Here is a 16,871-nt window from a genome sequence, read left to right on the forward strand (position 1 = left end):
ATACAGCCAAACCGCCTTTTCACTTTAGCTGATTCACTTAATCTATGAATGTAACGCTCATACTCTTAATGAACTTAGTATTTAAAGCCGATTCACTACAACTAGAGCAAAAGCTAGGATTTAGCTTACGTCGGAGTAACACGTGCTTGTGGATAAAGCCCAGCACGTAAATGTTTCTCCATCACGCACCAGCAGAGTGAGGAGGACCGCATTTCTGCTAGTTCCATGTACAGCGGACCCACAGCACCCAACAAAACGCAGCCTTCCCTTTGTATGACTGTGGATTTACGTGATTGTGTATCACGTAAAAAACCTACCATAAGCAAAGCTAGCGTGACGATCATCCACCGTACATGTGTTCGCACTGTACATGTGTTCCCACTACCAGTGACTGACCACTGAAACTTACTGATCAAGGACACTGGTGTCTGAAGCACGTTTAGGTTTCCAACAGTTTTATTTGGCACCCTCCCCGCTATTTACGGGAAAAAAAAATCTGCTGGCTTTCCTAGGCCATCTATATTCTTAGGTTCATCTCTGAGGACGAAAACGCGCCCTCAGATCGCCCCGTGTTGTGCTCTGGTGGTGGTGGGGGGCAGTCACAAATCCCGTGTTTTGGCATGAATCTCGCAGTGCCCCACAACGCCGACCTCCGTTTCCCTCCTGCACAGCCTGGCGCGAGCCCGGAGGCGGGAGGGCGCTGCTCGTGGGGCGGCTCTGCTGCCACCGCGGGCCGAGCTGCGCCCTCCCGCCTCCGGGCTCGCGCCAGACTGCGCCGGGCACCGCGAGCCCCAACGGCCGCGCGGCGGTGCCGCCATGGCGGAGGGGGCGGGGCTTCAGGAGGGGGCAGGGGGCGGGGCTTCAGGAGGGGGCAGGGGGCGGGGCTTCAGGAGGGGGCAGTGGGCGTGGCGGCGGCGCCAGGCGGGGGCGTGACGCCAGGCGGTGGGCGGGGCGCCGGGAGGGGGCGGGGCGCCGGGACCAACGGCGGGCCTGGGGGAAGGGGCGTGGCGCGGGGCGGGGCGCGGGGTGGGGCGCGTCGCGCGCCGCCGGAAGCGCGGAGCCGCAGGGCGCCCGCGCGTCGCTGCTCTGCTTCCGGCGTGGGACAGTGGCCGTGCCGGTGCCGGTGAGTGGCCTCCTAGCGCGGGCCCCTCCGCAGCCCCTCCCTGGGCTCGGGTCGGATGGGCTCGGGTCGGGTCGGGTCGTGTCGCGTCGCGTCGCGTCGCCCCGCGCGCCCCCCGGAAGGCTCTGCCCGGCGCTGACTCCGCGGTTCCGTTGGGCCGAGCGCGCTGGAGGGGACAGTGCAGGGGGGGAGGCGGCGGCGGCAGCCCCGGCGGGCGCTACCCGGGAGGCGGTTCCGGCGCCGGGGCGCGTGGCTGGTGCCCAGAGCGCAGGGCGCGCCCTGCCGTGCCGCCCCGGGACGAGCTGTGTGCAGGTCACGCTAAAACGCAGCCTTCACGACACCCTCCCCCTTTAAAGTAGGTAGCAAGCTCGTTCTGTGCGCTTTAAAGCCCTAAAGGTGCTAGCTAGAGCAGCTAGCTCTCCGCAGGCATGCATAAGTGACTGAACTTTGTTTTTCAGGGACAGGTATCCACCTTATTTTTGCCACGCGTACAAGAGGAAAACAGCTTTTCTGTTGAAGAGAGAGATAAGTAATGAGGCTTCAAGACTGCAGAAAGCAGATACTGAGCTTTCTAAAAGTGCCTTTAAGGCCTGCAGAGCATGGCCTAAAAGGCATCTAAACAAGTCTGGCACCTTATTAAAGACTGCAGAAATATCTCCTCCTTAACTGCTTCTGGTAAGTACTCTACAGCCTTCTCTGCATCCTTAAGCGCATACATGTCTTTTGAGAGAGAAAACATTTTGTACTCGTTTGTATGTGGCTTTGCTGAAGTCAAGCAATATTCAGTGTTGCGGTGACTGCTGCCATTTATTCATGTTGGGCCAGTCTCTTCCAGATAGCTCCTCATTTCACAGTCGTCTCAGATTTATGCTATTACTTGAGTAACAGCTCTCTGGAAGTGTTTTACAATAGGAACGTGGACAAGATCAAGTCTGGGGAGCAACTCAACAGCCCAAACATTCTAAAACAAATTAAGTGTAGGTGTTTAGCGATACAAGGCTTCAGACTCAGTCCTGTGTAAAACAGGCACGTGCACTGGGCAGAGCAGGTTTGTTCCTTAGTTGCTGTGTGATACTTGGCTTCACCGACAGATCAGGACTCAGCTTCTGAATCTCTGCCTGTTGGCCTACAACTTTCATCTCCAGCAGATGAAGAGTGCTGTTGGGGGAAGGAAGCTGATTATCCAGGTGCAGTAGACTGTTTGTTGAAGCATTCTCTTTGTTACCTCCCACCAATTCTATCTGTGCCTGTCTGCCTAGAATCTTTCTTTCAAAGCATTCCTGTGCTGTGACCTGAGACTTGTAGTGGCCTTCTCAAGCGGTCAGTTTATCCAACTTTAAATCTGTCCTGAAAGCTTCTAGACCTTCCTATCCAAAAATGTGTGGACTGTCAATTTAGTGAATCCCTCTTAAGATTAGGCACTGTTGGAGAAGGACAGCTGAGTTGCAGACTGTCTTTTTTTCTAGAGGGAGAAAAGTTTGTTTTCTGCCCAAACTTGCATGTCTTAGTGGTATTTCAGGGACAGAACTTTGATTGTTGGCAGTTTCCTTTTCAAAGAATAGCCAGTGCAGCTGTGCTTATCAGTTGATTATTTTAAAATGCTAGTTTTAAAATTTTAATGCTAAGACTTTGTAATTTCTAGGTATGAGTCATTGAATAGCAATAACAATGGGAGATGCTGCAAAACCCTACTTTGCCAAACAAAATAAGGAAAAGGAAATTGTGCATGAAGAAGAATTGAAAGGGAAATCCTTACATACAGACTACCATGTCATGGATGATTATGGAAGTAGCCATAGCAATAAAATAGATATCAGCACTCAGAAGAAAAAGGGAACACCAGCTCATTATGGAAGTAGTCCCAGACGAGGGCCACGTAGTGCTCATTCACTTAAGAACATGAGTCACAACCCGGGGTCAAAGTTACTCGATATCCAAAAAGAACAAGTGAAGAAGTGGATATCTGATGATCATCGTAGTAGTTCTGACAGCTGGAGAGAGCACAGATCTGCAGTCTGGATTCCCATGCCTAATCGGACAAGAAGGGACTCTTTTCAGGAAGCTGAAGGTGCGGGAAACAGACATGTAAGAAGACAGCTTCAGAAGGACTTCACAAGTGAAGACCTTTCAGACATGCAGCAAGGAAGTTCTGGTAATCAACATGTTCATTTATTTTAGCACAGTTATTAAGAAAGTAGCTTTATATACTACTGAAAAGTGCAATTTGAAGATTCATTGTTAAAAGAAAAGTTCCCTTTTTTTCTGTAACACCTTGCAAACTATTGACTGTATTATTTTGCAGCACTTTAAACAAATTATTACAGCACATGATACAGAACTTGTATCATAAATTGCAATGGCATTGGCTTGGTAAATTCTTTTCTAAGTGGTAAGTATGAGTAGGTTGCAGCATCTTTGTAATGTTTCTGCAGTTTTCCAGGTACAAATTAACTGAACATGTCAGCAATATGACACTATAAAGAACAGAATATAGGATAAAATGAGAAATACTGAGATACGGAGATGAGCTTCAGAGATCTCAAGTTAACACAACATCTCTCCTAGTTTAGTTAAGAAAAGGGCCAAGGACAATATTGGTTTCCCACTCCTGTGAAGGAGGGATATTATTGATGGCTGATGTCAAGAAAGCCAGGAGTTAAATGTCCTTCCCTTTTGTTTCAGGTGTCACTAAAAAAAATATGAACTGTAAACAGGTACTTAATATCTTTCATTGTGGTAAGTAAACTGTGTTGCACACTTGAGCTCAACCTCAGACAAGGAAACAGCAGAGTAGGATACTTAAGTGTTCTCAGATTGGTTGGTACTGAACTTCATCCTGTGAAACACGAGGAAACTTAGCCAGGAGAAATGGCGTACCAACAAATAGGAAAGGGCAAACAACTCTTAAAAATACAACACCACCTCACAATACACAGCTTTGTTTGCTACAGAATGAATCTCCAAGATTAATCTTGCTTACTGTAAGTATTTGGAAGGTAACACAGAGCTGAGTAGCAGTCGGCATGGATTTATCAGGAATAAATTATGTTAAATGTATCTAATTTATTTCTTCAGAAGGATGATCAGCTCTTGCAGCCATGGGAGAAGCAACGACAGACTCTGCTAGCAATCATTGAGACGCTTTTTTTGACAGCCAGCTAGAGGATATTTTTCTAGATGAAATTAGTAAGAGAGTTGCAAAGCCCATTTGATAACTATACTCAGAGAGTACTTATCAATGATTTTGTCAAAATGAAATATTGAGCAAGCATCTACAAAAATCCTATTTTGTTTGATGCTTATTGCACTATCCAGGCGATGAATGAAGAGAGCATGCTTATTAATCTAGATATACCATGGAGCTGGTAAAACTGAACGCAGAAAGACAATAAAAGAAATTGAAATATTTTTGCAAAATTGGAGACATGGACTAAAAATAGGTTTAAATACAATCCCATCTGCAAATGTCATTATTTAGGTAAGAACATCAACTGCATAAATGCAGGAGAGAAAGCTAATAAGATAGCAATTCTTCAGAGAGGAGTCTAGAATTATAATGAGGTGATGTTCACCAGTAGTCATGCTGTTGTGAGGCATGAGAAAGAGTTGCAAACTGAAATATTCTTTATTTTATCAATGTTTGACAAACTCTCAGTTGCAATGAGTTCTGTTCAGCCTTGAGCAGAAGCCTTGCTCTGTTCAGCCTTGAGCACTGTATTTCAGCAGACAAAATAGAAACAATCTAGAGAAGACCAAAACAAAATGCTAGGACATGTAAGAAAACAGAAACTATATAAAGTTTAAATAACAACCATTTTTTTTTTACAGAAAGAAGGCATGGGGGCATGATAATAGCCTTCAGCTATCTGAAGTTAAGAGTATTAAAATAGTCTGTTTTGTGTTCTTCTAGTAGATGGGACACAGCTCAATTGGCCTAAATTTCAGCAAGGAAGATTCAGATAAAGAATAAAGGAGAAGTTTCTAATAGTAAAGCTAGTGAACTGCTGGGGTAGATGTCTGAGGCTCTCAGGGGTTCTGTTCCTGGAGGCCTTTTAAGAACAGGTTAGGCAAGCATCATTCGGGATTGAGCAAGCCCATTTCACGCTCCTGCGAAGCACAAACATAGAATAGCTCACCTCTTGAGGTCTCTCTAAAATTTCTAATTCTAATGTTTTGGCACTTCTTGTCCTTGAGATATTTTATGTACTTGTGTCTTTCCCTGGCCTTTTTAATTACCTGATTGTAACTTATAATGAGGGAGTTTAGTAAATCTCTGAGGCAATGATTCTTCAGCGTTACTGGCAAGTCTAATTTGCAATTAGTACTTTTCATCATTGGTCTATAGTTAGATTGCCAGTACTGCAGCTGCTGAGTAATATTAGAAATACTTACTTTGCAATTTTTTTTAAGTTACTTTGTGGTCTCAGAAGTAAGCGATTAGTAGATACCTGTCACGGACTTTCTTGCAGAGTAACATACAGGACATTTTCTCCAAGTTCTGTTTACAGTGATCAGTCGCCAAATGTAACTTTTTTGTGTATTAGGAATTTTGGTGTGTCTCTTTGCTTCATTTTCTTATAGAAATTGAGCAGATATGTAAAGTTAAAAGATAAGTTAGGGTCCTCCTTCTGTTTTCTGAGACTTTCATTTTAGTACTGTCCCTGAAACTGTTATGCCTTAGTTATCCTTCGCTTATTCCAACATAAATTTCTGCTTGAAGGAGGTGTGTTATTACCTATGCCCTGTTCCTACTGATAGCACTAGCCCAAACATGTTGTGCTCAGTTGTGTGTTCAGTTGTGAACTGAATCAAACAGCTGGTTGACAACTCACAGCCAGGTGTTCTTGCTTTACTAATTAATAGAGGAAAAAAATTGTTACAGATAGGCTTTTTATATTTTTTTAATATTAAAAATGAAAACCAAAGGCTGTGATAAAGTTTTAAGAAGATTGCATAGAACTTTATCAGAAGTGCTTAGAACTTCTGAGGTGCCAAGCAGCTGGGCATCTTGTGTAGACTCCTAAATGAATGGTAAGATATGATCTAAACTGCATGCATTTGGCCTGTGTAGATTCCTAAGGTCATTTTTATATGTATTCTTCAGACTGCTATCAATTCCTGCTTCAAAAATGGCAAAGCTTATTTGAATCTAGAGATGATGTGTCCATTAATGCCTTCCAGGGTTTTTGATGTAAACATAACCAATCATTTTGCAAGATGAGTAGCTTTATAAATAAGGGTGTGCAGATACTTTCAAGTTAATTATTTATCGACATGAATAGCCAAAAGGGGCTATTATGTTGTCTTTCAGTTGTCACTCTAACTATACGAAGGCCATCCTGATCCATATTCTGGTTTAATTGCAAGGCAACTGCGCAGTTATTTACAGTTGTTGCAGTTGTTACCGCTGATGATAAATTATTGTATATCAGCTAATTCACTGTCATGCTATATCTTATATCAAATAAAAGATCATTCAAATTGGTTTATGCTCAGTGATTCTAAACTATTCTGGGTGGTCAGTGGGACTGCGGATTTTCTAAATGATTTGCATATCTAAGCCTTACTAGGCATCCTGAAATGTTTGGACATAGTTGGTCTTTTCATCTGAGTGGTGTACAAGGTATATCTCCAATAGAAAGTGAAATTACTGCATTTAATTTTACCCTTTCTTTTTTTTTTTCAATTTTACCAAACTAAATTTTCTTCCCCTTTTTTTTTTTCTTTCTTAAGGGTGGCAAGAGTCGTACCTACAATTCTGTAGGTTATAACATACATGGATCGGTTTGTTTTATCAGATTTGCAGAGAATGGTCTAGGAAGCTGTGCAGGGTATTTGTATCTTTCTTGGTTAGCTCATAACCAGAGGGGAAACTAAAGAGGAAAGAAAAAAATCTCCATATTCTGTGTAGTACTCTGAGGTTACTTGACATGTTTGCTCTCTTAACTCTGTATAAGAAATGAAGAAACACTGGAAACCAAGAAGACCAAGAAGAACTAGAAAAGATGAGTATGATCAAAATGAAGAGGTGGATGCTCCAGTCATAGATGAATCTCTGCTGTCGGCAAAGGAACTTCTCGGGTTGCAGCAAGCTGAGGAAAGATTGAAGAGAGACTGCATTTATAGGCTGAAGAAGGTGCCATTGGCTTTACCTATATAGTTTCTCCTTTTTCTTTTTTTTTTTTCTTTTTTTTTTTTTTTTTTCTAATCAGTAAATACAATGTAGAGGGTCTACTCCGAGCAGTTTTTCTAACTAAAAATTCTGGATAAATTCTAGCTAAAAATTCTGAATCAATAACTGAATGAACTAGCAAAATCGGTGCTATTAATTGTCAAAAGAAGTTATCTTTTGTTTCCTACTGTAATAAGTCTTAGTATATGTCCATAATTCCACAGGAATTTTAAGTATTAAAAAAAAATGAAATACACAAATTTATGGGAGCAGTTAAGCACAAATTGGCTCTTCTCTTAGGTTGTGAATTAACTACAGGCTAGGGCAGTGTACTAGAAAAGTTTTATTTTATGTTGCCCAGTTAATACAATCATCTGTGAGTATTGGATATTTTTCACCCATAACACACCTGATGTTGGATTTGATTGGTCTAATACCATCATTCTTCTGGCAGTATATGTGAAATTAATTTTTTTTTTGTCTGTAAAAATGGAATTAGGAAAGCTAGTGTGCGCACTTCTGCATTTCAGAGTTACCAGTGCTCTACTTGGAAGGAGCACTGAATAAATTAAGGTAGTATTTTTTCGCCTTCTCAAAGCTTTTTTTTTTTTTTTTAATAATTTCTATTTTAGCGACCCCGAAGCCATCCATCAGCGAAATACACCTGCAAATTGTGTGATATTTTGATTGAGTCAGTGGCTTTTGCTCATAAACACATGAAAGAGAAAAGACACAAGAAAAGCGTAAAGGTAAGTTAAGGACAGTATAAGAAATACAAAGCACAGAATCGCAAAACAGAGAGGTAATGACAATGAAACTGCATTACCTGCAAAAATATTGCATATGTATTTTTGCCATATAGATGTTTAAAATTCTGAATGATTATCTAAAAGCTCTCAGTGATGGTAATAAAAAGAATAAGTTTGGTAGATGGACTTTGCTTAGGAATTTAATTTGTTAATTTAATCAATTTAATTTCATGTCTATTACTGAAGGATGTTGTCATTTATAGTATAATTCAATAATATCTTCTGCTGGTGATTCAAATATAATAAAAAAACAGTAGCAACTGACCCTTCTACTTGTTGTTTTTGAATCCCTCTGATAGTATAATTATATATAGTCTTTTTAGTGCATATTTTATTGGCATATTTCAAACAATGAAGTCTTGATGAAGTTTAAAGCAATTAGGAATTAACAGTAAGCAAATATACTTGCTAGGGCAGAAATAACTACCTGTGCATCTTGGTGAAACTTGCCACGTGGAAATACTGTAATTGAAAGTGAGAGGTTTTGAATATTATAGATATGTTTATTTCTAAAAAGAAATAATAGATTTGTTTTGAGCGTAATCAAATATTAAAACAACTCCTAGTATAACCTCAGCTTTACTTTTAAATAAAATTTCTCCTGATCCCAGTTACTTTCTCAGTTTAAAGTGAATGAAATCACTGTTTGTGCATGTTTTCTTTTTTCTTTTTTTTGTTTTCCCTTTCTCACTTCATAGGAGATGAGTTTGATGACAAATGTGTAATGAATTCTGCAAATTACTGAAGCCTGCTGGAGTATCTATTTAATTGTATCTGTTACGGTTTCTGCTTTGATGTGCTTATTTCCAATTACCTCTGGTATTTTGAAAAGCGGTGGTGTTCTTAATTGGGATAAATTGCAGACATTCATTCTAGCATCCAAAGAATATCATTGAAACCTCAGTCTTACTGTCTTCAAAGGAAAAGCAAGAGGAGCTGCTTTTGACTGCCCTGCCTCCTCCAACACCTTCCCAAATACGAGCTATTGGTGTCGCCATTGAAAATGTAGTGCAAGAATTTGGTCTAAATAATGAAGATTTAGAAGAAAGGCTCAAAATTAAAACGACAATGGAAAATCTACTGCATCAGAACTTGCCAGGTATTATTTACCATTTTGCTTTAGAGTACTAGATATGTGAACTTAAAAACCTTGGTTAGTTAAATAATAAAACACTGTATTTTGTAATTACCTGCAGCAAGACTTGATCTGACAGTGTGGCCTCATATCAGAATTAAATTATAATGCATATTAATGATCCAAATAGGCGTGTATTGTAGGAAAAAAACTGAGCAGGAATGACATGGGGTATATTTGACCATCAAAACAAGCCTTTGCTTGGGAGGTAGGACTTTCTAACTCAGGCCTGTTCTGTTGGAAGACCCTTCTTCACTTCCTGTGGCTAGTGAAACTGTATACAGGTTTAAAATCTACTGACAAAGTAGTAAAGTAGCTACAGACTTAGAACTAGACCTAGAGTAAATGTAGTACAATTCTTTCCGTTGCAGAGAGCTCATTAAGATTGTATGGCTCCTCCTGTAGCAGATTTGGTTTCAAAACATCAGACATAAACATAGATATCCAGTTTCCTGCCAACGTAAGTAAGACCATTTTTACTACATACATCCAAGTGTTTTTGGATGTTTATACCTTTATGTAGATTATAGCTTAGCTATAACTTGCAACTACATGGTAGTAGCATTTTTCAATGAAAATTCATTAGATAACAGAACTACCACATTAACATAATCTTAAAATAACGTTGTTTCCTACACCACTAATGGTCATGTAATAGAACATGGTTTTGTGCTTTATCGATCCTTCCTTCTAAAAATCTCGGACTTAAATACCTGGACTCCTGGTAGTCTTGTAAGACAGTTTTTTATCTTCTCTTTTAACTGAATCAAATGGCAGAGCTGTGCTTCTGCCTATTCACTGGTATATGCACATTAGGCTTTCCAAATGCTAGGTTATGTTTGAACTGTGAAACCATCATTGTCATTTACTTGTGAAACAATTTAAAGCATTCATTTACTATATAAGTTATTTCTGTACATTTTTCTGCTTGAACACTGGAAAGAAGGATGGTGAAAAGCTTTTGATTCTGTGCTTGAACTTATTTCTGCTGTTGTAGTAGGTGTGACAGCCTCATAGCTAAAACTGAGCATTTTTCCAGAGAAACACAGAAATATAATGGGGGTAAAAAATCTTCCCAAGTTCATAAATATATATAATTAAATATAATACTGTGATTCCAAAATCTGACATGAGGTAAACCCGCTATGTCAGAAAGCTTTTATATTTAAATACTGAAACAGTAGTTCTTCAGGTTTTTACATAACCAAGTCTTTAGCATAGAGATAGAAATAGTTTTGTTTACAATTATCTAGATTTTTTTTCATGTAAATAAGCAGAGTTGGTGTTCCTCTTGACATAATCTAGCACTAACCAATGAAGAAATGTTTCATTTTCTTATTTTCTTTGTTTCTGCCATTTTTGTTTCCTTTTTGCTGCCCATTTTGGAGTGCGGGGAGGAAACAGAAGTGGCAGAGGGAGAGTTTGTCTGAAATCTGAGTTGTGGGGAAAAAAGGCTTTTTGACAGCAATGAAAATGGCTTTATTGCTTTATTCACAGATGGCTCAACCAGATGTTCTTTTAATTGTGCAAGAAAGTCTAAGGAATAGCGGTAAGAAAGAACATGCCTGTTTCTAGGTTTGACATTATTCTTACTATTTAATAATTTTGAATCCCAGTTCTGCTGAACTGATAAGCCCTGTGTGTTGCTTTGTTGAATAATGCAAAAGTAAATAATATCGTAGAAAATAATATGTTGATGTACCTCGTGTTTTATGTTCTGCTTAGAGGCTACCTGAAGTTCCTTTTTTTTTATTTTATTTTTTTATTTTTGGCTTAAAAAATATTTGTTGAGTATTCTTTTATATTATAAGCAAAGATGCCATTAAAGTATTATTTTTCATACTACTCTATTACCCTTAGCGTTATAGTAGGAAAAAAATACCTTAGGCTCTTCCAACTTGTGTTCATAAGCTTAGATACTTTCTTCTAATTAAGTACACATGCCTGTACACAGTCGTGTACAAATAAGTGTATACAGACATGTTGTTTTTATGTAACAATATGTAAAAAGCACAACACTGTGTTAATAAAGGCAGTATAATTTAAGATATTAAAAACTGCATTCCAACCAAATGCAGTATATGCAAAAAAAAAAAAAAAAGATGGAGAAGATTCCCTTCCCTTTTAATGGGAATTGCAAAGGTTTTTTGTTTGCTTTTTACTTTTTTGTTGTTGTTTTGCTGTATGTCTGTAGCAGGGGAAGTAGAGGTATAGTTCCAAACATGTATATTAAGTATGAATACATTTATTGGGCTAGATTTATGTCTTTTTCTTCCCTCTTCTTCCCTTAACATCTGTGTAGCTGCTTCTTCAGTCCTTGTGAATGGAGATTTTGTGGTTAAACAAAGTGAAGGAAGGAAGGCCCAAACCTCAATAACCCCAAAGCATTTTAAAAGCAAGCACCAGTTTCTCTAACGCCTTGTACAAAGCCTTTTCTTGTGAGTCAGGAGATGGAGATGGAGAATAGTACGCATTTGAGGAGCCTGGTACCAAAACCAAGATGTTTTCAGAAAGCTCAGGTGCCACAATGGCTATATGGCACCAAGAAAACACTTATCACTTTCACAATTTTTGAATTGAAGATCTAAAATGGAATCGTAGTTTCTTTTAGTTCTGGCCAGTGAAACAGCTAGGTGTGAAATAGTAGCTTTTAGTTTGGATCAACTCACTCCATCTCCAAAAAGGAGCTGAGTGATATTTGACCTTTCTAAGTATAAAAAAATGCTGAACTGAATTTGGAAACTTACATAACACAGAAGAGGGAGAAAAAAGGTGTAGAAGAAAGACTTTATATCATGTTGAAAAGCCAGCTCTAACACATTGAGCTGACGTATATTCCTTCTTAGGTACTGAGATAATTCTTTTTTCATCTTTCAATCTAACTTTATTTTACAAATGACATTGGTCTATCTGTCTGCCTGAAGAAATAAAGTTCTTCTAGAATTTAATGTGTGCAGTAAAGCCAACCTTTAACAGATACATCTGCCTAATTGTATTATGCCTACTGTTTATACTACATTTTAGAAAGCTTGTTTTTTCTTAAGTATTTTGTTAAACAACACTGATTAATGTAGTTTGGAGCATATTTTCTGTCTTATTTCAAAGCCTACTTAAAAAGAATAACAAGATTAATGTGTCAGATGTACTGCATGCTTGGTTAATTAAATTAATTTATTTAATAAATTAATAAATTAATTAAACTAATTTTGAGATAGTTTGGAAACTGAAATTCAGAATGTGAGTGTGTTCCACTAGCTGCATGAATTTCCAGTTCAGCATATTCCTATCGCTCCTATGTCTAATACAGCTTTTTCTTTTCTCCCTCTAGAATCTTTTATTGAAGTTGAAGCAGATTTCCATGCTAGAATACCAGTGGTGGTGTGCAGAGAAAAACAAAGGTCTCAGTTGTCACTTTGTGTGTTATAGTAGAATATAGTAATGTAAATTATATATACCAAGATCTGAAAAATGAAGGTTTTGTATTAAATTATTACAGTTCCATGGATCTTGAAACACAAACTAGTACTCATGGGCAAGTCATTCCTAGCCTAGAATAAGAGGTTAGGAGTTGTTCTGTACTCAGCTTCCTGTTTCCCAATTCCCTAAAGAGTTACAGTGTCCGGCATGTACCTTTACTTCACCACTTGGGATCATTGTTTAAGCAGAATTTTTTTTCTTCTAGATAATGTCTAGATATTAAATTAAGGGCTTCTTAAAGAGCGAGAACAGCTAGCTTATCTTGAGTAGTATGTTGAGAATAGGAGAAAAACGTATTTTGCCCATTAAATGGTTATCACTTAAGATTCATGAAACATTCTTTAAATGGCTAGTGATAAAGAAATTTTTTTTTTTTGCTGCTGCCTTGATCTTTCACTATTGGGAAGCTTTTTTGTGCTCTAGAAACACTATAGGAACCATTTTATTATGGGTGTGGAAACGGAAAGATGTTTTTATTTCATGAAGAAAATTAGTACAATTTTAGATTTGGTGTATTAATGTTTATTAGAAACAAAAATACTTAAATTTGAATTGTATTTGAAAACACAGAAAATTTTAATACATATATACCCAGTTGAATCACAAATCAAGATGGTTTTGTTTCTTTTTTAAGTTGCCTCTTTGGGAGGTTGTTAAATCCTTCTTTACAGCCTTAAGCTGCAATTTTTTGAGGGATGACATCTGACCTTCTCATAACACATCCAAGGTTTTATACTTTTTCTTGTTTTTTAGTGGGCTTACTTGTAAAGTAAGTGCTGGGAGTGAGAATGCTTACCTGACAGCAAACCATTTGGCTACTCTTGGGAAGCTGGAACCTACAATTGTGCCTTTAGTGATTGCCTTCAGGTACTGGGCAAAGGTGGGAGTTCTTTGTTTTCCCCTATTTATGAATTGAGTTTTGTATGAATATTAGTGCTATACTATTGAGACTGGAGGTGTGGATTAGAAAACCGTTGTTGAAATTACTTTTAAGGAAGGAGTTGGAAAAGGAGTATTGAGTTTTTATAAATGGTAAGTTTTATAGGTTATATATTATTATTTGTACTATAATGTTCTGCAGAATTGCAAAGGGGGTTTTCATCTTCAGCCATTGGTGTACAGATTTGAGCGTCCTGTTCTTCTACATTGCCACATAAGTCAGAGATATACATATGAAATAGAATCTCCATAAACTAATCTGCCATGACAAAGTTGAAAGAAAAATATGTTTATATTTCATTTCATTGAAAAGTTTCATAGCATAGAAACTTTATAAAACTTCCATAAAGCAAAATTACTCGTTTGAAAACTTTGTTTACATGCGACTAAAGTATGACTTTAGAAAAGTATTGAGTTTGAACTTGTTATATCTATGTAAAAAGAGTTGTCCTCTTTTTGCATATGTGTGGTTTGCTGTTTATTTTACCAATCTGCATACAATGATTCTTCAGTGTATTTGAAGAGTAGAATTCTCACTGAAATGTTTATAGTAGTAATACGACTCCAAAAAAATAAAAGGCCTTCAGAGACAAGTCCATCTCAAGAGAAGGTCAAAGATGCCTGTGTCCCCCTCATTATTTAATATGACAGACTTCAAGAGAGAAATTTTAAAAATATATTTCACAGTATCACTTGAAAAGACGTTTTAATGACTGTTCAACTTACCTTTACAGCTGTGCTGTGTTGATCATCCTGAAGAAGGAGGCTTGTCACCTTATGTATTTGCTATAATGGTTATCTTCTTTCTGCAACAGAGGAAAGAGCCATTTCTACCTGTTTATCTGGGATCATGGGTATGTCTATTAATACGCTGAACGTTATGAATCAGATGATAATCCTTCCCTTGTGTTGCTGCTTTTTCCTTCACCGAGCAAGCTATAAGCCAGTTGTTCGTACTCAGACTGGGAAAGAGTATGAATCCTGCCAGGCTGTACAGCTATGCTTGGCTTTCTAGGTGAAATTCACCATGGAACTAGGTGCTTCTGTTTCCCCTTTAGTGAGCAGATACAGCTGGACAATTAAGAATATGATTTATAGCCCCACTGATTTCCTCACTTGTTCAGCCTTTCTTCCAAATGCTGAGAAGTTCTGAATTTCACATACCTAATAGTCAAAACAGCATCTTGGACTTTGGCATTTAATTCATTATGACCAATAAAGATGATTGGCCTTATTCTTTTGAAATAGTAATGGTGATGTTTAGCTTTTTATATATAAAACTAGTGAACTTGACATCTACTTTGTCATCCTCAGTCTGAAGTAATTCAAATTGATCTCTTGTTGCTTTTCAAATGTGTAGCCTAGGCACCTAGTTCTAGGACAGGCTGAGTTGGAGGACACCGTCAACCCTTGTAGCTGAAATTTTGCCTCTGTGTAGGCAAGAATGCGACACCCCCCCAGACCAGAGAAAGCATAAGTATGATTCTCTGAAAGGAGTCCCAAGTTCTTGTTTCTGATACCAGCACTGCTTTTATTCAAAGACTCTGTAAAGCAAATCCCTAAGCATTCTTAGAGCGGAGATCAGAACTCAGGAATCTCGTCTTCCGTGTAAAGTAGCTTCTGGATGGAAAGTAAAACTTTTTGTGTGTTTTTTTTTGTTTGTTTGTTTGATCGTTTTAAATAAAGCATGGCTGCCATATCATTCCCCTGTCAATCTTAATGACAGTAGTACTGGTCTTATGTTTCGCATAGAATTTGATCTTTCAAATTTGTTAAGCTTTACAGAAAGTACAACTCTTAGATGTAGTCACATGAAAACTTAGGTGAGGGAATGCTTAGCCAGAGGGCTATTGTGGGTCCTTGACTTAGCATAGCAACAGTGAGGTTAGTTGTGACTAAATGTAGACCTCGTTACAAGTATTAGGGCAGGATCTGCCTGATGAATCTGACTAAGCATTTAGAGAGAATGTATGCTTTGAATTTAGAAGCTTGAATTATAATTTTTTAAGTATGAGGATTTCTATTGCAAAAACCTATCCAGAAACTAATTCTCCTGGACACCACTCAGTTCTTATATTCAGGGTACCTCTTTTTTGTATTCCAGTTCCTGCAACCAGGTAAACAGGCATTGCAGATAACTGCTTGGCCGAATAGTTGACCAGCCCCCAAAATCCATTTATTCTCTTCACTGAATGAGGCAAAAGTCCTATATATATATATATATATGTGTGTGTATATATACATATATATGTATGGCTATATAATGGTAAATTGTTAATTTAAACAAATGGTAATTGGTTATTAACGGTAATGGTAAATTAATGGATTTGTAAGTCAAGGTTTTATAATACCTGGATACATTTCCAGATTTTGTGGGAAATGTATAAAGAAGAAAGGAAAGTAGAGAATATATTCAAGGCAAGGAACAGACATCTTTAAACCCTGTTTGGATATATATTTTTTTGTATTGTTAACCTTGGGTGTAAATGATTTAAAGTTCACATGATACTAAACTTTGTGATACTTTCTCTTACTTTCTGCAGGTTGGAGGATTTTCATTAAACAAATTAACAAATTTTAATCTTAAAGAAGTGGAAAATGATACTGTGGTTTGGGAGCATAATCCTGTTGATGATTCTGATGCACCAAAGGAAACTTCTCCTAAAAAGGGCAAGGTCTGACCATTTAAGTTACTTCTGTTGTCTAGCAGTCATCGCCATTCTTGGACTAAAACCCATATTCTGTTTTTTATTTTGTGTTTGTATTGCAAAGCCAAAAGATGAACTAAGAAGCTGGGAGGCTGTTCGATACGAGGCTTATTATGCTTGTATTTTGGTGCTGAGGAGCTAGCAGAGAACTGCCTCCTACTTTGAACTCCTTGTGACTGTGGTTTTAATCTATGGATCAAAGGAGAAAATAGTGTTTACAGATTTGAAGCAATTTTATTTCAAATAGGATTAAGTAAATGAACAATACTTCCTATTAGTTTAAACCATTCTTTAAAATGATTTATTTCGTAAGTAATGTAATTTTAATTTTAGTTATTTTTAATTAAAAATTTTAAAATTAATTTAAAAATATTTTTAATTATCAATATCACTACAATTGCTTCCAATAGATGATTTTAACTTTTTAAAGAAGAATACCTGTTACTGTTAAAGGAATCCTTTTGTGGAAACCTCTGGAAGTATTCTTATCTATGAAAATATTTTTAAATGG

The 16,871-nt window shown here is 37.9% G+C and overlaps 1 protein-coding gene across 1 annotated transcript in view; it reads left to right on the forward strand.

The window, feature by feature from the left end:
• Nucleotides 1-2,761: 2,761 nt before the first annotated feature.
• The window catches only part of TUT7 (terminal uridylyl transferase 7), a 29,345-nt gene continuing 15,235 nt past the window's right edge, over nucleotides 2,762-16,871 (forward strand). Inside the window, 10 exon segments of the mRNA XM_010218397.2 lie at nucleotides 2,762-3,272; nucleotides 7,078-7,256; nucleotides 7,925-8,041; nucleotides 9,023-9,200; nucleotides 9,608-9,696; nucleotides 10,734-10,785; nucleotides 12,565-12,634; nucleotides 13,467-13,593; nucleotides 14,387-14,506; nucleotides 16,196-16,327. Coding sequence (XP_010216699.2) covers nucleotides 2,789-3,272; nucleotides 7,078-7,256; nucleotides 7,925-8,041; nucleotides 9,023-9,200; nucleotides 9,608-9,696; nucleotides 10,734-10,785; nucleotides 12,565-12,634; nucleotides 13,467-13,593; nucleotides 14,387-14,506; nucleotides 16,196-16,327 — 1,548 coding nt within the window. The 5' untranslated portion in view covers nucleotides 2,762-2,788.

This window comes from Tinamus guttatus, unplaced genomic scaffold (assembly GCF_059628265.1).
Source record: "Tinamus guttatus ecotype Peru unplaced genomic scaffold, ASM5962826v1 Tinamus_guttatus_pri_ptg001019l, whole genome shotgun sequence".
Taxonomy (NCBI): domain Eukaryota; kingdom Metazoa; phylum Chordata; class Aves; order Tinamiformes; family Tinamidae; genus Tinamus; species Tinamus guttatus.